The sequence below is a fragment of the Girardinichthys multiradiatus genome, chromosome 5 (genome assembly GCF_021462225.1).
Source record: "Girardinichthys multiradiatus isolate DD_20200921_A chromosome 5, DD_fGirMul_XY1, whole genome shotgun sequence".
NCBI classification, from domain to species: Eukaryota; Metazoa; Chordata; class Actinopteri; order Cyprinodontiformes; family Goodeidae; genus Girardinichthys; species Girardinichthys multiradiatus.
In genome coordinates, this window is record NC_061798.1 from 20,146,543 (window position 1) to 20,169,481 (window position 22,939).

The 22,939-nt window shown below is 39.3% G+C and overlaps 1 protein-coding gene across 4 annotated transcripts in view; it reads left to right on the top strand.

Annotated features, from left to right (window-relative positions):
- Window positions 1-22,691, top strand: part of npnta (nephronectin a) — a 79,848-nt gene extending 57,157 nt beyond the window's left edge. For all 4 annotated transcript variants that reach the window (XM_047364522.1, XM_047364523.1, XM_047364524.1 and 1 more), the window contains 5 exons: window positions 1,324-1,722; window positions 15,340-15,429; window positions 16,798-16,896; window positions 19,573-19,832; window positions 21,811-22,691. In XM_047364522.1, coding sequence (XP_047220478.1) covers window positions 1,324-1,722; window positions 15,340-15,429; window positions 16,798-16,896; window positions 19,573-19,832; window positions 21,811-21,921 — 959 coding nt within the window. In that variant the 3' untranslated portion in view covers window positions 21,922-22,691. The remainder of the gene's footprint in view (window positions 1-1,323; window positions 1,723-15,339; window positions 15,430-16,797; window positions 16,897-19,572; window positions 19,833-21,810) is intronic.
- Window positions 22,692-22,939: the final 248 nt, after the last annotated feature.

Here is a 22,939-nt window from a genome sequence, read left to right on the forward strand (position 1 = left end):
AATGGTCATGAAAGCCAAGAGTTGGTGCTGAAATTCCTTTCTTTGTAACGGCTGTCAGTCAGTGCTTAAATTACCCTGCTTCCCTTATCGCATGTGCACAGAGTGACTGTTTCTGCTGTGTGACAATTTTAGTCAGCCGAAAGGAGGAGTTATCATCAAATGTAAATGATTTTTTCTCTTTCTAGTCATTGACATGAAGTTCATTAGCAGCAGTGCAGTGCAAATTAAGTCATTTATTCTTTACTATTATTTAATCATCCTATGTACACAGCCAATGTTTCGGCGTATTGAGCAAGGATGCCTGTTGCAAACACTTCGCCATGTCACCTAATTATAGTTTGCAGGAAACAGAGGACTCAGGGAGCCAAGTTGCAATATTCCATTGCTTTATACCAATATTTCAAAGCAGTCTGCAACCTGAAACCTTCAAGATCCACTGACTCCAAACCCCTGCAAAAGAGATTTACAGAAATAAAGGGGTAGTCATTTTAACTCATCAATAAAGAAACATACTGATAATCATCTTGAGGTGCGATTATTTGTTATTTTAAGCAGTATATTTAAAGGGGATATGCCATAATTTTGACATCTTTTGAATTGAGTTTGGGCTCATGCTGTGTAGATGATCTTTGGGGGAAAAAAGTTCTCACTTCATCCTTACAATAAGTAGCCACACATCCATTCAACAAACTAATTTCAACTGAATTTAGTTGACAGCAAATGTCCTCTCGAAAAACTTAAAAACCAAACTAAATTCCCATTAGAAAGGTCTTCTTCTTCTCCATCAAAAAAACAAATCTGTCTTCTGTTTAAAACTGTTGTCACACATCCATATATGGTAACTGACGATTCATATTAGAGATGTTAGCTCCAATGAGTTTTTTTTGTGTGTCAAAAAATATTTTAAACTTACTTCTCTGCTTTGAAAGCAATTAAAAGGTTGATTATGATTTCTCATGTCTATAATTTCTAGCCTTTTTGACTAAAATCTGATTAAATTAGCCCTTTGAAAACTGATCTTATAAGCATTTGTCTTTTGTTTTGCTATGAATTCATTCAGGTTTACTGTGAACTTGTGAGTGAATTTAAACTTACTCTTCTCTGCAATTGTAAGCCTCTGCTTTACCCAGACATGAGGCATCCAGTTTACTTCAGTCTGCTTATATTTAGTAAATAGATATCATGGAGAAGTCTCAGCGGATGAAATAAAGCTCTCTCTGCAAAAGTCGGGCTAATTACTGCAGTTAGTCTGCAATTCTGTGCCTCATTAACTCCTAAGTGCTCATCTTTCAGCCCTCCATCTGCATTCTCTTATCATTTCAGCCATTCCAAAGGTGGCGATTGACCCCCCGAGACCAGGCAAACTGCCTCCCAATCATCACAACCACATCCCAGACTTGGATCACAAAAGGATTACCACAGTCCACCCACCAGTGACTTCAAAGAAAACCTTCACCATTGTTCCAAAATCACCATCCAAAACTACAACCAAAGTTCCACCGGTCCCTGGGAGGATCACTCAACCTCCACGCAAACCAGCAGTTCCCACTCGAAAGCCCTCCACCTCTACTAGAAAGCCATCAATTCCCACACGAAAACCCTACATCCCACCGAGGCCAGTGGCTCCCACAAGAAAACCCATACTACCAACACCCCCACCAGTTACGCTTGTAGATAACACCATCCAGAGGGAGGTCACCAAACAAAGAGGAGATGTGCACAGTAAGAACCTTAATCTTATTTTTTCTTAACAATTGTATGAGCAAGTTAATTATATGTATAATCTCCATTAGCATTTGAAGCCATTTTCCGTTGCAAAGTGGGTAGTTCACACAAATTGTCTGCAGATTTTTTTTCCTGAGATCAGCTTGTCTTGTGTCTTTGACAAATAATGCTGTAAGGAACACAGCAGAAAAGCCGCAGGCTGTTAAACAAAAGCAATGGGATAAAACGCTGGATGAAGCTAAGTGACACTTCAGAGCTTTTCAGATTACCCACCAACGAGCTTGCATATTTCATACAGACTTCCAGCAAAATGTTAGACAACACCTACCCATGAATTTGAATGTGAAGTTCTATTACATATACAGGGGTTGGACAATGAAACTGAAACACGTGTCATTTTAGTGTGGGAGGTTTCTTGGCAAAATTGGACCAGCCTGGTAGCCAGTCTTCATTGATTGCACATTGCACCAGTAAGAGCAGAGTGTGAAGGTTTAATTAGCAGGGTAAGAGCACAGTTTTGCTCAAAATATTGAAATGCACACAACATTATGGGTGACATACCAGAGTTCAAAAGAGGACAAATTGTTGGTGCACGTCTTGCTGGCGCATCTGTGACCAAGACAGTAAGTCTTTGTGATGTATCAAGAGCCACGGTAACCAGGGTAATGTCAGCATACCACCAAGAAGGACAAACCACATCCAACAGGATTAACTGTGGACGCAAGAGGAAGCTGTCTGAAAGGGATGTTCGGGTGCTAACCCAGATTGTATCCAAAAAACATAAAACCACGGCTGCCCAAATCACGGCAGAATTAAATGTGCACCTCAACTCTCCTGTTTCCACCAGAACTGTCCGTCGGGAGCTCCACAGGGTCAATATACACGGCCGGCCTGCTATAGCCAAACCTTTGGTCACTCATGCCAATGCCAAACGTTGGTTTCAATGGTGCAAGGAGCGCAAATCTTGGGCTGTGGACAATGTGAAACATGTATTGTTCTCTGATGAGTCCACCTTTACTGTTTTCCCCACATCCGGGAGAGTTACGGTGTGGAGAAGCCCCAAAGAAGCGTACCACCCAGACTGTTGCATGCCCAGAGTGAAGCATGGGGGTGGATCAGTGATGGTTTGGGCTGCCATATCATGGCATTCCCTTGGCCCAATACTTGTGCTAGATGGGCGCGTCACTGCCAAGAACTACCGAACCATTCTTGAGGACCATGTGCATCCAATAGTTCAAACACTGTATCCTGAAGGCAGTGCCGTGTATCAGGATGACAATGCACCAATACACACAGCAAGACTGGTGAAAGATTGGTTTCATGAACATGAAAGTGAAGTTGAACATCTCCTATGGCCTGCACAGTCACCAGATCTAAATATTACTGAGCCAGTTTGTGATGTTTTGGAGGAGCGAGTCAGGAAACATTTTCCTCCACCAGTATCACGTAGTGACCTGGCCACTATCCTGCAAGAAGAATGGCTTAAAATCCCTCTGACCATTGTGCAGGATGTGCATATGTCATTCCCAAGACGAATTGATGCTGTATTGGCCGCAAAAGGAAGCTCTACACCATACTAATACATTATTGTGGTCTAAAACCAGGTGTTTCAGTTTCATTGTCCAATCCCTGTATATATATATATATATATATATATATATATATATATATATATATATATTGATTGTTCAGGTCATCATACTATTTTTGTGTTTAGGTTGTAACATGGGGCTCTAACCTGTACAGTGTGCAGTCAGTTTACATGTTGACAATCTACCCATCAGATACAATTTTAATAGTAAAACACAAACTGTTTTATTTGCTACATATGACACTTTTTTATTTTAAAGCTAAGCATCTTTGCTTTGTAAAACATACCTAAGAGAAGAAAGGTTATCCAAAGTAACCTGGCCTGATGTGAAACATGTATTTGCCCCTTACACCTAAAACTTGGCCCTGCCACCCTTGCTAATTGTCATCAGATGTTTGAACTGCCGATCACTCTGACATCTCTGTGGATGAATTTTGGGCCACTTTTAATTCCAGAATTGTTTTCTTTTAGTCACATTGAAAGGGAAGAACATGACTAGTCTGTTTAAGGTTACACCACATCATCTGAATTTAAGTTCAGACTTTGGCTAGGCCAATTCAAAACTTTCATGTTGTGTTTTTTCAGGGGATGTCCTGCTGATGTGCTTTCGATTATTGTCCTGTTGCATAACCCAAGTGCTCTTTAGCTTAAGATCACAAGTTGATGAATGAACATTTTCCTTTAGGGTTTTCTGCTACAGATTCATGGTTCCATCAATTAAAACAAGTTTTCAAAATCCTTAAATACCAAAGCAGCCCCAGACATAACAAAACCACCACTAATTATGAGGCAAAACTGGTGGTGAAATTGAGGGCCAATGTCTTCTCCTGGATCAGCAGTGATCAATTCATTCAAAATCCAGACACTATTCAACATTGCAAGAGAATAAAGCACAGACTCAGACACAGACTGACCAGGTCCAAACAATTTGATGCACAGCATGACACGACCCGCTCACCCCACTTCCTTATCCATCAAAGCCAGTGCACCAGTAGGCACACCATTCATATTTTTGTGACACACAGACACACATCAATCCGTCACCCAAGTGCTAATCTGGCACGTTCATCTGTCACATCATGAAATTGCTAATTTTACTCATATGGCTCTTAAAACCACTATCTTTGACTGTAGGCAAGATCTGTTTCTGAAATGCCATGTTAGTTGTATTGCTCTGTGGGGACTCCACCCTGGTGTCTCTGGGGATCTCTGGGGATTCCCTTGCCTCAGTTGGCGCTGTATTTATGTGGGCGTACGTGGGACAAAAGAGGGCCACTTAGGGAGTTGCCCTCCAGGGGAATTCGTGAAGGCACACATCAGTAGGTTCTTGGGAAGTGGGACAATGGACCTTGCAGGCGTGAGGGGCCCCATGCAGTGGTGCTTCCCCAAACTGACAACTTATTTATTTTATTTGGAAACAAATTAATTTTTGCTTTAACAATTTGTGCTGTTTAGAAATGAATCAGACCTTCAAATTTTATAACTTTTGATTTTAAAGACAGTCTATTTGCATGGTCTTTGTATCCAGTGTTATTTATTTATGGCCTTTTTTTGCATTATATTTATTAATTAAATTTCCCCACACCTCTACACCTTTAGCACACATAGGGCACACTCAATACACAGTATACTGTAAATGTTTTCTGATTAAAGATGCCTTGTATTCTTCAGCAAAGCTCCGTGCTAATTTTGCTTAAATATAGTTCATGTGTTGTTTCCAAAAGATTTTATGGTCTAAAATCACACAGAATAATTTTATTTCATTTAATATTTAGTATTTTTATTTTATCAACTTTTATTTATGTTTTATTATTTCTCTTATGATTTGTTTTCTTTAAATTGAAAGGTAATTTATTTATGTCAAACATAAATTCTGCAAACACAAAATCTGCAAAAAACAAAAATTTCAAAATCTTGCATATATCATTTGTATACGTCACAAAATGTTACCCTAACCCTAACAAAATGTTTTGACTTGGAGGAGCTGATCTTCATCCCAGCCGCTTCACACTCAGCTGCGAACTGCCCCAACACATGTATAGGTCTTGGCTAGAGGGGGCCAGCAGGACCATGTCATCTGCAAAAAGAATAGACAAAATCCACTGGTCCCCAAACCAGACCCCCTCTGACCCTTGGCTGTGCCTAGAAATTCTGTCCATAAAAGTTCTGAACAGGACCGGTGACAAAGGGCAGCCCTGCCGGAGTCCAACATGCACCTGGAACACGTCCGACTTAGTGCCGGCAATGCGGATCAAACTCCTGCTCTGCTTGTACAGAGACCGGATGGCCCCTAATAAAGGGCCCCCGTTTCCAGACTCCTGGAGCAAAAACCACAGGGCACTACGAGGGACACAGTCGAAAGCTTTCTCCAGGTCCACAAAACACATGTGGACCGGTTAGGCAAACTCTCATGAACCCTCGAGTACCCTGTAGAGGGTATAGAGCTGGTCCAGTGTTCCACGGCCGGGACGAAAACTACAATGCTCCTCCTGAAGCCGAGGTTCGACTATCAGCCGAACTCCCCTCTCCAATATCCTGGTGTAGGGCTTACCAGGGAGGCTGAGAAGTGTGATCCCACTCTAGTTGGAACACACTCTCCGTCACCCTTCTTATGAAGGGGGACCACCACCCCAGTCCGCCAGTCCAGAGGCACTGTCCCCGCTCGCCACGCAATGTTGAAGAGGCGTGTCAACTATGATAGCCATACAACATCCAGAGACTTTATGTACTCAGGGCGGATCTCCTCCACCCCTCAAGCCCTGCCACCGCGGAGCTTTTTAACTACCTCGATGACTTCAGCCTGGTTGATGAAAGAGTCTAACCCCGAGTCCCCAGCCTCTGTTTCCACCAGGGAATGCGTGATGGCAAGATTGAGGAGAGCCTCGAATTACTCCTTCCACCGCCCGATAATGTCCCCAGTCAAGGTCAGCAGCCTCCCACTCCCACTGTAAACAGTGTTGGCGAAGCACTGCTTCCCCCTCCTGAGGCGCCGGACGGTTTGCCAAAATTGCTTTGAGTCCAACTGGTAGTCCTTCTCCATGGCCTCACCGAACTCCTCCCAGGCCCGGGTTTTTACCTCTGCCACAGCCTGGGCTGTGACTCGCTTGGCCTCATGGTACCCGTCAGCCGCCTCAGGAGTCCCACAAGCCTACCAAATCCGATAGGACTCCTTCTTCAGCTTGACAGCGTCCCTTACTGCCGGTGTCCACCACCGGGTTCGGGGATTGCTGCCACGACAGGCACTGCAGACCTTACGGCTGCAGCTACGGGCAGCACCATCGACAATAGATGCGGAGAACATGGTCCACTCGGACTCTATGTCTCCAACATCCCCCGGAATCTGGTCAAAGCTCTCCTGGAGGCGGGAGTTGAATACGTCCCTGGCCGAGGGCTCTGCCAGACGTTCCCAGCAGACCCTCACTATGTACTTGGGCCTGCCAAGTCTGTCCGGCTTTCTCCTCTTCCAGCAGATCCATCTCACCACCAGGTCTGACGATATGACAACAAAGTCGATCATCAACCTAATGCCTAGGGTGTCCTGGTGCCAAGTACACTGATGGACATCCTTATGCTTGAACATGGTGCTCATTATGGACAATCCGTGACTAGCACAGAAGTCCAATAACGAAACACCACTCGGATTCAGATCGGGGAGGCCATTCCTCCCAATAACGCCTCTCCAGGTGTCACTGTTGTTTCCCACGTAGGTGTTGAAGTCCCCCTGCAGAATAATGGAGTCCCCGGGAGGGGCACTATCCAGCACCACCGACAGGGATGCCAAGAAGGCTGGGTACTCCGCACTACCGCCTGGCCCGTAGGCTGAGACGACAGTCAGAGACCAGTCCCCAACCCGAAGGCACAGAGATGCGACCCTCTCATCCACTGGGGTAAACCTCAACACGAGATGGCTGAGCTGGGGGGCAACAAGCAAACCCACCCCAGCCTGCCGCCTCTCCCCGTGGGCCACTCCAGAGTAGAAGAGAATCCAGCACCTCTCGAGGAGATGGGTTGCAGAGCCCACCCTGTGTGTGGAGGTGAGCCCGACTATTTTTAGTCAATATCTCCATTACCTCCCGCACAAGCTCAGGCTGCTTCCCCCCCAGTGAGGTGACATTCCACGTCCCTAGAGCCAGCCTAAGCATCCGGGGATCGGGCCGCCGAGGTCTCCACCTTCGTCTGCCACCCAATCCTCTTTGCACTGGTCCCCCACGGTTCCCCCTGCAGGTGTCCCACTGGGGGATGGCCTCGCGTCTCTCTTTCGGGCTTGGGCCGGCCGGGTCCAGCAAGGAGCAACCCAGCCACCAGGCGCTCTCTGACGGGTCCCGACCCCAGGCCTGGCTCCAGGGTGGGACCCCGGCTCTGCCATACCAGGCGACGTCATGTGCCTCGATCGTTTAGTCCTCATGAGGGTGTCTTGAGGTACACCCCAATAATATTCATTAAGTTAGATTTGTCCTGGTTAATCTGTATAAATTGTTGTCAATTAATTACATAGGTTTTTAACCATTCCTGAACAACACCTCGAAAACTATACTTGTCTATTTTTCTAAGCAAAATATCCTGACTGATAGTGTCAAATGCTTTTTTGAGATCTTAAAACTTCCACACTGCACACATTTTTTTGTTTATACCTTCCGTTACTTCTTCTACCAGGTCAATCTAAGCCAAGGTTGTTGATCTGTTGTTTCTGAATATGTACAGCCTATCTGTCGACAACTTGTGTTTCTCTATAAAACCCTCCAATCGATTTATAAAAAAGTATTTATAAGCGCCAGTAATCCCAGTTGATTTCAAAAATATGCCTTCCCAGTTATCACAAACACTTGATGGTAGTTGTTGCTGCCAAGGGTGGCACAATCTTAGGGACCAATTACTATTTTACACAAGGTCATGTTGCTTTTGACAACACATCTTTTCTTAATAAACAGAATCACCTTCAGAAAACTACATTTTGTATTCACTTACTTTTGTCTAAAACTAAATTTCGTTTGATGATCTGAAACATTTAAGTGTGACCAACAAAATAGCTAATCAAAAGAAATTCAAAAGGAACAAATACTTTTTCACAGGAGTTTCTTCTTGTAATTTGCTTTTCTAAAATAAATACCTGCAAGAGTCAAATTTATTATTATTAGATAAGATTATAGATGAGATTATTAGTATTTACTGAATATTAGTAGATTATTAGTATTTACTGCCACATAAAATGTACAGGTTTATCATAAAATGTTTTAATTTTTGGGGCATTTTGTCAATCAAAAGTGGATTTAAAAAAAATGCCTTTGGCCACACCACAGAGGAACAGGCATTCAAACCTTTCTTCATGAGAAGTAATCCCAATAACATGAACAGTAAACAGTCCAACTCCCATTAACATAAAATCTTATAGTGTAAAAATGCTCAAAGCACAACCAGGTTGAAGATTGGTTGTAATGGGTGAAGTCCAATACACAAAGCCTTTATAAAGTGAAAGACAAAAAAAAAAAAAAAAACTACTCTAAACTGTGTTAACGAGTTTAGGGTTTATCTTTACAGTATTGGAAGAAAACTCAATAACACAGATGTATTTAGTTTTTTGGAGCTATGTTTTAAAAAGCTATAATATTCAACTTGTAAACCGAAGGGTTTTGTGTCTGTTTATATAAAAAAATAAAATAAATTGCATTAATTGTCTTCAAAAGCATTGTTTACACTGTTTGTGAAGGTTTTACCTTTTGCTACAGTCATGCCATAATTTAGTGCCTATTCAGAAGGCTGTATTGAAAGTTTAATATCTATGAATATTTATGTTTGACTAAGGTATTTTCAAATTCACTAGAAAGAAAACAATATTTTGTTCTATGTAATCTGAAAATAGTCTCAGTAATTGCACAGTTAAAATAATATTTGCGACTTGAGATAGTTATGTTTCTGGATTAAGTTATAATATGCAACTACGTGTTATTTCTGGTTCATCTATATGCCACACTGTGATGGCAGCCAAGCATGAATCATTTACACTTATTTCATTAAAAGTACATTACCATTCTTTGTTTTTGTTTGATATTTCTAATTAAAACCATTAATGTAAGTAGTTTTAAATGATTGAGAGGGGGTTGGAATAAAATCTTTTTGTAAAAAGTAGAATTTAATTTGGTGCGGATTGGGGTGGAAAACTAATAATGCACCCTGAACACACCACCACTGTGTTAAGACTTGCTGCTATGATTAGGGCAAAAGGTAATTCTACAGTGTTGACAGGGGTTTTCAGATTTTTATGTTTAAAACATTTTGAAAACCATGTACCATTTACCACTTACTGTTTTCTTCCATTTCACATTCGTGCATTTTTTTGTGTTGATTGCATTGATCTAGCATCACAATAAAATTCATTGATTTTAGCTATAATATTAGAAAATGTAAATAGTTCAACTGGTATGAATACTTTTGCAAAAACTGTATAAAACATAAATGAACTCCAAGTTTTTATAACATTTAGCCCTATTATCATATTTACACATAGAACAATGTGCTAACATGTTTCTCTACAGCGTTATTATCGGCCCTTAATGTTGAGAAAGAATTATACATCCTAGAAGACATCATAGCATACAACCTACAAGGACTGAACATGTGTAGGTTAAGGAAATTTGCACAATATAATACACCTAAGGTATATAAAGAAAAACAAGCAGAAAAATAAAAAGAAACAGAATAATTATTTTCAAATAAACAAAGACAAAATAACAAACTGACAAAATTTTGCTTGTTTATACCAAGGGTAGTTGCCACTGTTAGAATAACCTTGCTTGCTATTACTTATAGATGAGCTTTCACACACCTCATAACCCAAAGGCTACACTGGTTGTCTGCTGAGATGAAACAGTTAAATACAAAAATGAAAGAGTAGACACTCTGGTTGCCACTCATCTTGCCAGATGGCATCTCATAATTAAAAAACCGAATAGGGGAAGAAGATTGCATTATCACCTGCCCGCGCGGCTTGAGGGAGGCATCAAGTCTAGTAGTTTAGACACTGGCAGAGCATTTCAAGAAAGCAGAGCTTCTTAAAGATGATGTGAAGAATTGGAGATGGGAAGGGAGGGGATATATTACAGAGTAATTAATCAAATAATTAGTCAGAAATGAGAATTGAAATTAGTGTCTCTTTGTGCAGGTCAACAGGCGTTTTCAGGAGAACAGACTGTGCCCATACACGTGTACAGGGTGAAAAATCGTTATTTTTTTAAAACGTGTATTTTTATTTCTTGTGTTGACCTGTGCTGTCAACATCTTTGCTAGTATAACTTTGAATGTAATATTTTTAGTTTGTCAGTGGCATGTAGGAAAGTTTAAAGGAAACAACAGCTCCACAGCTTCATGAAAGGCGTCACTTTCATGAAGGATTTTAAAGTTACCTTTAACAACACTGAAACATTTTATAAATTAATAAGTAACTTAACTAATTGCAATAGAATATGAATGATTTCTGAAATTCATGTTTCTGTTTCAAATTTACTTCACATTTTTCAAATACAGCTGGGAAAATAAATGTGGTAGATTCAAATGAGGCTGTTGACATTAAATTCACACCAGATGTCAGTAACAACCCTAGTTATCAATATATAGAAAGAAATCAACACAAATTAGCCCATAAATTGTGTATATTAAAAAGAAATGTATCTCATGCTTAGTAGAAAGACTTCAAGACAGTCCGGAGAGATTTTGTTTTTTTCTTCCACACAAACTATCTTCAAATCCCGGATGTCGTAGCAGAATCTTCCATACACACTAAACCTCAGCCCTTTCAATATTTCAACTAGATTCTTAATAAGATTGTCTTGGTTAATTTCTCTATTCATCTTTTCTTCAGTTAAATTAAATCTGCCAGTACCATGTGCTGTAAACAGCCCCACGTTAGGATGTTCCAACCCCCAAACCTCACTGTCGGTTGGGTATTTTTGGGGCTACATGTACTGCCATCACTCATCCAAACATGGTGTGTGCAGTGACACCCAAAGAGTATGAATTATGGCCTCATCTGATCAGACTATAGTTTCCTAATATTTCTAGGGCTTTTTCAAATGTTCTGCAGCAAACTTTAAACAAGCTTCAATGTGTTTTGTCTTCAGCAGGGGGAGTCTTGAGCAGTGTGCCTGCATAGAGGCCATGGTGGTTGAGTGCATTATTTGTGTTTTCTTTAAAACCATTGTATTCGCTAACTCGAGGTCTTTCACTGAGTGGGCCTTGGCTTTTAGCAACTCCTCTATCAGAAATTTCACAAGGAGCACCTTGTTGACGCTGGTTTATGGTAAAACAAATGTTCTTTCCCTTTCTGGATGATGGTTCCCTCACTGGTACATTTAGAAGTTTAGTGTCACCTTTATGTTTTGCAACAATACGTTTGCAAAGTTCTTCAGAGAAATCTTTGCTTTTAACTCATGACAAGATGCTTGTTGCGGGATACATAATGAGAAACTTTTTATAGTCCATCATTCAGGACTAAACCGACTGGTATTAACCTGCACTGCTATGGTGTAGGATTGCTTTTTAAATAATGACAGATTTCACCTTTCCTTGGCTCTTTATAGCTGTTAGCAGGCTCTTCTCTTTGTGTTTAATACTTATTACATGTGCAGTTTCTCTTTATTATACATTATTTAAGGACTTATTTGTTTTAATTTCTTTGTATGTGTGGATTCCTTGGTTTGTTACCGTCATCTATTGTGAGTTTTATGTCTAAAGTAGTAGTCTAAAAGATTACTACTTTATAGTCTAAAGACAAATAACCTTTACCCTTAAGCAAATAGTCAATCTGTTCAATCCTTATTTTTACCCCTTTACAGGGTATAAAATATAATCAGTATATAATATAATTGTTTCATTGTGTATTTCAAAATTTTATTGAATGTTTATATTTTCAAAATATATTAACTTTGCTCCTTTTGACTTACACCATTGTTCCCTCTTTATTTACATCTTCCTACTGCATTTGCTATATGCAGAGACACACAATTAACATTAAAGCTCTCAACAAAAAAGCTAATTTCACAAATGTACCATCTCTAAAAGTGCATATACTCCCTGCAGGATAAGGAATCTTCAATCCTGTGTGACAATTGAAACCCTTTCGACACACTGAGTTCTTTAAGAAAAGTCCCCTACATTTGGCTAAAAGCACAACTGTTTATTTAAGCTCCATTAGAATGCAAGCTTTAATTAAATTGGCTATTTGGCATCTTTTCTACAGAAATAGTTTGGTCCACATTAAGAAAAAGAAAATGTGAATTCAAGCAGCATTTTGTAGATTTACTTATAAAGCACAATTTTGTAGGTGCTGTGCAAAATTGCAATATTTGTAAACCAAAAACATATACCACTAAAACACTAAAGCAAAAAGAAAGAAATGCTAGCCAGATTATTCAAAAGTGAGAAAACAAAATTACATATGAATAACATCGTTAATTTACATCGGGGTTGGATAGTTTAGGTAGTTTCAATCTAAATAGGACGATACTAATTTCTGAGAAGTTTTTATCTGCATCAGTATGTGGTTCCACAGAATGGGAACCACTTACTTCTGTGTTAAGATTTCCATGTAGGCTTGTAAAATCTATCCTGTAATAAACATAAAGCCATTGGAGTGCTTTCTCACTTGCATGTTATACCAGCTGCAACTGACAAAAGTGTTAACGTTTCTAGACTACATGCAAGGAATTGCAATAGTCTAATACAAAGGGAATTAAAATGTGAGATATGAGGCCTTGCCTTGGTTAAAGCTCTCAACTTGAAGAACCATTTTTGGAAAGGATACTTTATCACCTGATCTTTTCAGTGTGCTGTACATCCTCTCTGAGTACAAGATCTCAAACAGGGGCTTAATCCAGACACTAAAACCCAGACGCACACACACACACACACACACACACACACACACACACACACACACACACACACACACACATACACACACACACACACACACACACACACACACACACACACACAGATGGACTGGGATGCCGAGGATTGCTGGAGAACCTGGTGTATGCATGACCTCTCCCACTCTCAGATTTCTCCGGCTGACCGACTTCTGCACTCTGCCAGGTGGTCATGAACCTACACAAGGACAGGCTGATTCAGAGCATGCACTCAGGAATTCAGAAGATTAGTTGTGTATTGTAGTCAATTCATACATGAATTGACTGCAAAAGAACCTGTTTTGATTATTTGATGTTTGACATATAAATTAAGATTTTAAATCCTCTGAACTGAATACATTTTTTTCTATATAAAAAAAATCTTCCAAATGAAAAAAAAAAGAAAAAACAAGAAATGCTTGGTGTTGTGCAGTTTGACTTCAGTGGGGAAAGATAAATGTCTGGATCTGCTAGTGTTTCATTGTTTACTTGCTTCAGTTCACTTAGATGTGTTTTGGTTACCTCCTTGTACTCTCTGCTCTTCTGTGTTAATTAGTCACTCTCCCTCAGTTCTCCTGCATCCCTGGTCCCCAGCTGCCTTAGATTCTCCTGATCAGCTCCTCTCCCGGTTTATTGGTTCACACTCAACTTCTCTGAATATTTTAGCTTCCTGGTTTTCATTGTTCCTCGCTGGTTCCTCCTGTTTACATCCCTGATTGCTACACTTTATCCTTCTCTGTTGCTACCTGGCTCCATGTTCGTGTCCTTGTTCTGGCTTACCCATGTAAATTGTTATTGTTAAAAGAACAAACCTTTCTACTCACGATGCGACTCACGAGCATCAGTCTGCACATTGGTCCAAACAAACCACAACGATTTATGACAATAAAGACTGCTTTGTTCCTGGGTGTTGGAGGAAAGCATAATATAACCCATGTGTAACACATAAACTGTCTTCTATTTTGTTATGTTAGTTATGTTTTGTATGTGAAAGAAGGAGCAATAGTGAAACACAACAACAGCGATTCTCAGAAGCAAGGACTTTTTCAGGCTTCTCTTACTGAACTAAACACCCTGCAGTTGAGATGGGAAAAACAGCCTCTCAGTTTGCTTTTCCTGAGAAGAGCTTATAACAGAGATGTTTCTGATAACATGTCTACTCACACCCTCTCTGTTATCAAGGTGTAGAAACACTCCTTCCTCTGATGATAGCTGACTGAGAGGTCATATTTCATTTTGCAGGAATCATGACCACATGAGATGAATTCCATTCCATTTAATTCAGCTTTATTTGTATAGCACAGGTTGCTAGTTTTTTCAACCACTGCGAAACTCAAAGTGCTGATCAAACACAAAACAAAAAGCAGATGTTAGAAGGTAAACAGAAAATATTCAGTTAGGTTTAGAAAAATCCATAAAAATATACATTTTCAAAGCAAGGAAACACATTAGAATATGATATCAACCAATTAAAATAGAGAACAGTAAATAAGAGGTTAAAATACATAAAACAAAACACAATGGACACTGTCAGCAGTTTAGTAAAATATGCAATACTAATAAGTAAATAAATAAAGACTAAAATAGGTTTCCAGCTTTTTAAAAAAGCTTGGAGTGTGTCAATGTTCCTTACCAATGGGGGAATGTAATTCCAGAGCAAAAGGGGCTAAAAACTAAAAGCTCTGCTTCCTACTCTTGCTTTGGATGTTCTATGGATGACAAGTAAGACTCCATCTTGAGAGTGGCATGCTCTTGAGGGTTGGTAGACAACCACCTCTACATGTGATGCATGTCGGGGTACCAGCCCTACATGAGATGTATGTAGGTATGGTAAGCAATAAGTGCAACATTGCTGTTGTATGCAATCAGAAGTATTTTTTACTCAATTTTGAATTTTACAGGAAGCCATTCTAGTGATGACAGTAAATTAGACATATGACCCTTGCTACAGCAGACTTTTCCTTTTTGATGTGTTTGATATCTGTTGTTAGTCAGACATTAAACCATGACATTGATTCATCCCTGTGAATTACTTTGGTGCAGTGTAAGAAAGTCATACAACAGCTCCAAGTAGAGAATATTGAATCAATACAATTTATTTGTTAATCCTTTATCTGTCCTCAGTCCCTAGGAATCACGGCCACAACACTGTTCTGGACACAGACTTTGATATTGAGCTCGGCAACACAGCAGTTGAACCCAAGGATGACCCAGGTAAGCATAACATGAATGAGAGACACAGCTGGGAACAGCGTTTCACACACGGTTCAGAAAATGACAAACATGAGCGTTGGGACAAAGTGTACCCCAAAACAAATTTCTGCTGTTAAATTAATTATAGTGACCTGGTGGATTTAATAGGAGGTGACACCTGGCATCTCGACCTGTTGGTTTAAACAATGGCTCACAGTCTACTATACACTGTCAAAATGTCCTGCTTCTCATACACTGCTTGTCTTGCTGCTAAAATTATGAATTGATTGGAAGCATATTAGTTTTGTGCTCCAGACCTGCATATTAAGCAAGACTCAATGCACAATTCTACCCAATATCATCAGCAAACTTTTGTGAAGTTATGTCAGCTTGATGTGATGTATTAATTCCAAGGGAAAATATGGATTAAATAGGCTAATGATTTGATTTTGTGTTTGTTTTGAATTCATAGTATCTTGATTTTATTGTGAATCGAGAGAGAGGATTTTTCCTGGAGACAAAATGATGGATGTTACTCTTAACTTTGAACCTATTTGCACAGCATTTCATACTTTAATGCCTTGTTTTATTTGTAGTGTAACAGCATCACAGAATTTATTGAAACAAAACTGTTGACTATGCATACTTTATTAATTATTACATATTAATTATGATCATTTTTTGCTTAAAGCTAATAGTAAATGGCCTGCATTTGTATAGCTCTCTATTAAGTCTGAGGACTCCAAAGCGCTTCAAACTACAATCAGTCATCCACCCATTCACCCACTGACAATGGTAAGCTACAATGTAGCCAGAGCTGCCCTGGAGCAGACTGACAGAGGTGGGGCCGCCATACAATCGGCACCACCGAGCCCTCTGACCACCATCAGCAGGCAAGGCGATTGAAATGTCTTGCCCAAGGACACAACAACTGAAACGGATAGAACGGGTGTTCAAACCATCGCCCAAAATGAACACACGGCATTTAAGATTAGAATATTACATCAGACCAAGTAAAAAACATTTGCTAACAAATTGTGGGCTTAAAAGCATGTTTAACACCTTCCTAAAGGTTATTTTTAAGAGGTACTTTTATTCTGACAAATTTGTTTCCTCAGAACGCATGCTCTAATTTATTGAATATGACTGCATTCATTCCCAGCTGACCTGGGTTCAGATAAGGCCAAACTTAGGTACACTTGGGGACCTATGGTCTAGAATTTCATGTTTGTTGAATGTTTGTTTGAGATGAAGAGTTTTTCACTAGAAGTATTCTTCTCATGAATTACAAAATCACTTCATATTCATCAGAGGGAGGCTTATCTTTCTTGATGATATTGAACAAACACAGCATGACATCAGCCATGTACAATGTGTTTTGTTTCTCAGACTCGGGACATTTGAGCTGCTCCTTTGATGATGGTCTTTGTGGTTGGATCAGCAACAAAGATGGAGACCTACACTGGGAGACGACGCCTGATCCAACAGGTAATTGAAGAGTGGAGTCAAAAGTCCACTTACTTAAGGACTAAAGTTTGATTATATTTTGTTTATAGGTGGATTTTAGAAGGGCTTTGCTCCTTTACTGACATGCACGCACATGCATGCACTCAAAGAAAACCTGTTTAGTTCTGGTCAATTACAGGTCAAGATGAAAATGACTTAAGGGAAGTAATTTGTCCTCTGCAGATTAGTGCTTTGCTCTACAAAGAAATTTAAATGAGGAGGGGATTTTGTGGCCCTTCACTAAAGCCTTAAGATTTATCAAACAGAAATACCAAAGATAATTTTTTTTTTAAATGAGACAAGGAAATGCTTTGTAAATTATTTTGAAAGGAAACACAAAGTCTAAAAAGCACAGTGCCTCTGTTCTACACCTGGTTTGTCCAGCTAGTTTTCTAGCATTTTTCAGGTGTTTTTTTTACCAAATTACATATAATATAGCATAATCTTATATAAGTGATGACCCTAAATAATTAAGATGCAACTATCAACAGCTTGTTTATTTTGAATTAACACTTAAGGGCCATTCCCCTGTGTTTACATATGTCCCCACTATAAATGCTATTTTCTCGATGCTGTGATGCATGTAGGAGTATTTGTTTAATTGCCTTCCTTCTTTCTGACTGCCAGGGAATGGCTCTTAGATAAATACCTTTGGCTTTGATGAAACTTTTAACTTATGCAGAAAGCCTCAACAGATACTTAGTGCAACCTCAGAAATTAACAGCCATAAATGGCTCTGCTAGAGTACCAAGATACACATACATCAGCAATTACCAGCTTTCACCTAGAAGCACTTTAAATTTAAATTGCTCTGATGCATACATTAATAAAATGAGTCTCTAATTGCCCTGGCAACTGAATAGCTCAGTTTCAGATCAAAGTGTGAAATGCTTTGGTGGGGACCGCAGTGAAAACAGCACACTCAAACAATGCAAAAAATGCAAAATAACTCAGATTTGGTTGTTAAACAAAATGCAAAATGTTGTGAAAGAGAACAGGTAAGCTGTAGAACATGAACAATATGAGCTTGACAGTACACAAAAATTGCTTAATTATTATATATTTTTTCCAGTACAATGAATCACCTAAAACAGCTTTATAGTATTTCTAATTATGCAGCCTGTCTGACTCGACATACAGCTTCAGCCTTCAATAATAATAATAATAATAATTCACACCTTGCTCCTGTGGATATCCTGCTGTTTTCATGTGCCCCTGTTTGCTTTAGTGCATCAGGAGATGACTGTTTTCAGACCCCTGATATCAATCATTTAAAAATTCAGTTTTCAGGACACTGAGCAGATACCTGGGATTGGATCGGGATATCGCGACAAATGAATTGTACTTAATTAACAATGTTCTCATATTCCTAATAAACATTGCCTTTAGCTTACTTTTTTAAAACCAGTTATGTTTACAATCTGGTGATTTTAAAAAAAGTTAGTAATTAGGTGTGATGTAGGGCCAGCTGACATAAAACTTTCCTCTTTTATAATTGCGTAATGGAACATAGAGTTATGCACATAATATGCCATCTGTGTTCTATATGCAGAACATAGACACATAGATGCACAGGCAGCACAGGTTTAAAGCAAAGCTTCATTTGTTTGGTGCACAAGTGCATTGAACCTAAAGGCAGATACTGAAGGTTATTGACATGTTGGCCCAATACACCCCTAATAAAGTAAAGATAAACTTTATTAGCCAAAAGGAGCTGTTTTTTTGCAGCCAGCAGAGAATAAATATAAAAAAAATACAAACGCCATTGACAGAAATAGAAAAATAATAACAACATTCCTGATACAACCATGATACAAAAAATATGCTGTTACAGTTTCTGTTGGGCCTTCAGGGTCAAATTAGAGGCTGACACTAACAGGGACAAATGAACATTTGTAAGTTTTTGTGTCTGCAACCAGATGGCTGCAACCTGTAATTATGATAAATAGTACGGTTTAAGTCAGCAAAGATGGCTTTGCCCATAGCAAAATGCAAGTTGGTCCTCAACATAACACTTGTAATGGGTCAGCCTTATTCTGGATTTACCTAGGTGTGAGAGGAGGAAGCAGTTCTTCAAAGGAGACAGAAGGGCTAAAAAGGGAAGAAATAGAAAATATTAAATATATTTTTTTCAATATTAAGAACTATTGTCTTTCATTCTATTACCAAAAAGCCTTTGTTTTAATCAAGCTTCAATAGCACTTTTAATAACTGATGCTACATACGTACTTTATATTATTTATTAAAGACAATAATTACTGGTGTTAGATTTAGAAATATTTGCTAAATTACTTCTTTTACCCATTTAGAACAATTAAAACCAGAACTATACTGAAACACCGTTTCTAAATTGTAACATTAACACAACAGAGCTGCTGACACCAGAGCCTCATACGAGCTGCTCTCCTTGCACTTCAACTGTTGTAACATTAGTTGTCACTCTGAAGAAAATTTACTGCTAAGCAACAGGAAACATATTTGTACCATAATCTGTATTTTTTTTTTCGTATCTCTGTGGGGTTATCATCTCCATACAGTTTTGTTTCTGTTTCGGTGTAAGGTCCAACACAACCTTGTTAAACATGCATATCATATTTCCCATTGCAATGCAAATTTTTTGTCAGTTCATTAATTTACATCATCCATTTGCTCTCACAGGGGGACGGTATCTCACTATCCCAGAAACAGAAAACAAGAGGACCGGACGAGGGGCCCGGCTGGTGCTCCCGCTCACCCCACCGTGGAATGATGGCAATTTGTGCCTGTCATTCCGGCACAAGCTGGCAGGTCATCATGTGGGGATGCTTCAAGTGTTTGTGAAAAAGGAAAAGCAGTTCAGTCCTGCAGTGTGGGGCCGAACGGGTGGCAATGGCTGGAGGCACACCCAAATTACTTTATGGGGTACAGGCCTGGAAAGTGTAAGTAAACTTTATAACATTGTTTGCATGATAAAGGGCAATTATCATCTTTTATACAACTTCTCTTCTATATCGTGTTTGCGATTGTAGCCCTAGATAGTCATATTCATTTACATTTCTGTATTCCAGAAACATATAAAAAAGTATAAAAAAAGAATGATAGTGGGAAAAGTTTGTTCAATGACAATTGAAAAGTGAGCTAGATCAAAGAAGAAGGGAACAGCAGCAGGTTCTCAGTCAGAATCACACAGATGATTGGAGTCCAGAAAGTATTTTCTTCTTTATTCTAGAAAATGTACTGAAGTCAGAATCTACATAACACAATGTTCAACCAAGACAAAAGTAGAAAGATCAAAGTGTCCAGCTTAATCCTAAGTTCGGAAGGCACCAATTTATATGGTGTTGTGTTCAGTGTGGTGGGAAAAGTCAGGACAAATGTCTGAGAGCATTAATTTGGAGACCTAACAGACCAGTGCCCTTCCCAGGGATTTAAAAACACTCTGTGGACAGTAGTGAATGACTCCTTTTTACTAAGATAAAGAAAAATAAACATTGAAATTCTGTCAGCAGTCAGGCAGACATTTTAATTTCTTTTTTGGTTCTGATCACCATTGTTACTCTAATGGACACCAATGTGCTCCAGCACTTCTATTTCTCCCAACAACAGACCATTAAAAACCCATGCAGTGGTTGTGTAAAACATGCTGCAGTGAATGGAAGCAGTTAAAAGTATCACTTTTCGAAACCATGTCTGTTTTACTTATATGAATCCAGGCATACTATGGGGATGTAGCTGTTAGAGCTTTATTCTGAGACACCATCATACCACTCATATTCTAAACATTCACCTACAGAGCCACTTTAAGCTAGTGGTGCACATGTGGCGGTAAGCAAGAAGAGAAAATACTGATATATGATCTGTCCCTCATTTGGCTCAAACATGCAGGTGGGAAGAACATTTTGAGAAAGTGGTCATTGATTTATTAAACAAAGTGATTTGAGGATGTCAGCAGATGTTTTAGACCAGTGATGTACAAAGTCAGCCCTCAAGAGATGATATCCTGCATGTTTTACTTTCTTCTCACACCTGAATCCAATGATGGTTCATTAGCAGGCCTCTGCAGAACTTTATGACATGCTGAAAGGTAGTTCGACCATTTGAATCTGTGTTGGAGCAGAGACACATGTTAAACTGGCATGACAACAGCCCTCGAGGACCGGAGCTGGATGCCCATATTTAGTCTGACAGAAGACACAAAAAATGACAATAAAACATGGTAAAACAACACATTTTCTTTCCTTAGAAAAATTATGCTCACAAATAACAAATGCAGTTACTTTGATGAAGTGGGTGCTGACTTTGCTATAGCTATCAGTCATATCTATGACATAAACTGTTCTGTATCCTCGACTACCCCAGCCTTGGATTTTTTCTTTTGTTTCATAATCCTGGGCCAAAAACTGTTTTGAACACACATAATGTGTTAGTGGGTGTGGAGAATGATTTTTCTTTACCTCTGAATCTTAGTTATAAGAATGTGTCCTCCATCCTTTTCTGTGTTGTCAGTGAGCTACCTCACATAACTTTAACAAATTCCCATTTGAGAAGGCTTTTTAGTCAAGAAAACAGTTTTCTGATTAAATAACTGGCAGTCAGACTCATCATCTATATCTGTTTAAGGTGATTCTGTTCTAGAAAGCCTGGCTCCAAAGGCTATTTTTGTGTCAGAAACATGTTTTAAAATTTGTTCTCTGCCTTAAAAAAGGACAAAAGGATTGATTGTAATTTATGCTGCATTTAAAGATTCATAATGTTTCTTGGCTCTAAAAAGTGATGAAAAAAAAAATTCTTTAAATTTGACATAAGGCATTATAGGTACTGTAAAAACTTTAATAATGATATCTTTCATCACTAAACAGTTTGTGATGATCTTTCCATTGTAGAAGTATTTATGTTCATTTGCCTGCTGTCCAACAGGTTATCTTGAAGGGAGAGCGCGGGAGAGGCCGAAGTGGAGAGATGGCGGTAGATGATATCACCTTGAGAAAAGGCTCCTGCACAGAGGAGCACAATCTGAGGAGACTCTGACTGAAAGAACAGTGAAGGGCAGACAAAAAGAACAACGAAAGACAGAATCTTCTTAAAGAGAATTGACTCTGTGGCGACACCTCCTTGCTCTGCTCTGATCCTTGCTTCTTCCCATCTCATCTCCGCAGCCCTCCTGTGAGTGGCATCAAAAAATATACCAATTCAGAAAAGTGTTCAGGAGATAAATAGGAGGTTCCTCCTATTTATCTGTCCATGAACAAGAAGGACTCAGTCGAATCTCATGGGGGTATGTTTGGCATCACTCTTTGGTCCTCTTACCCCACAATTACAATTTTCTGAAATCTGCATGTACGGATTTATTATGGAAATGTACTAAATCTCATATAGCTCTGGCAGCTTTCAGCCACACCAGGAAGATACATCCATTCATGCATTTCTCTAGAGATCGGTCTGTTCCTTTGCTTAGCACCTTTGGTTTGTCCAAATATTATAACACAATCTATAGCTTCTATTTCACTTGCTGGTGAATCACACAACCAGACATGCAGTAAGTGGCTGTTTTTGATCAGAAAACATATGAAACTTGATCTGGTTGTATTTTTAAGACACGTTCCATTTGCTAAAGTTGGATTTTATAATCAGATTTTTCTAAATGGATGTAATTCCAGAGTTAATTGGAGGTCACAGTGCCACAATTCAATGCATAAGTAAGTTGTCAAATAAATGTTAATATATGTGATAAATTATCTAAATATGATCAACATATTGATTTATAGTGTAAATAATACATTAAATATATTTAAAGTAAATTTTTTTCACTGCATGGATAAATAATTCAACTCGGCCAGTCATTTTCTATACCACTTCTTCCATAGTGGGTCGTGGGGAAGCTGGTGCCTATCACCCTGGACAGGTTGCCAGTCCATCGCAGGGCAACACACAAACAACCAAGCACACTCCTAAGGGCAATTTAGAGAGACCAATTAACCTAACTTTGGACTGTGGGAGGAAGCCAGAGTACCCGGAGAGAACCCACGCATGCACGGGGAGAACATGC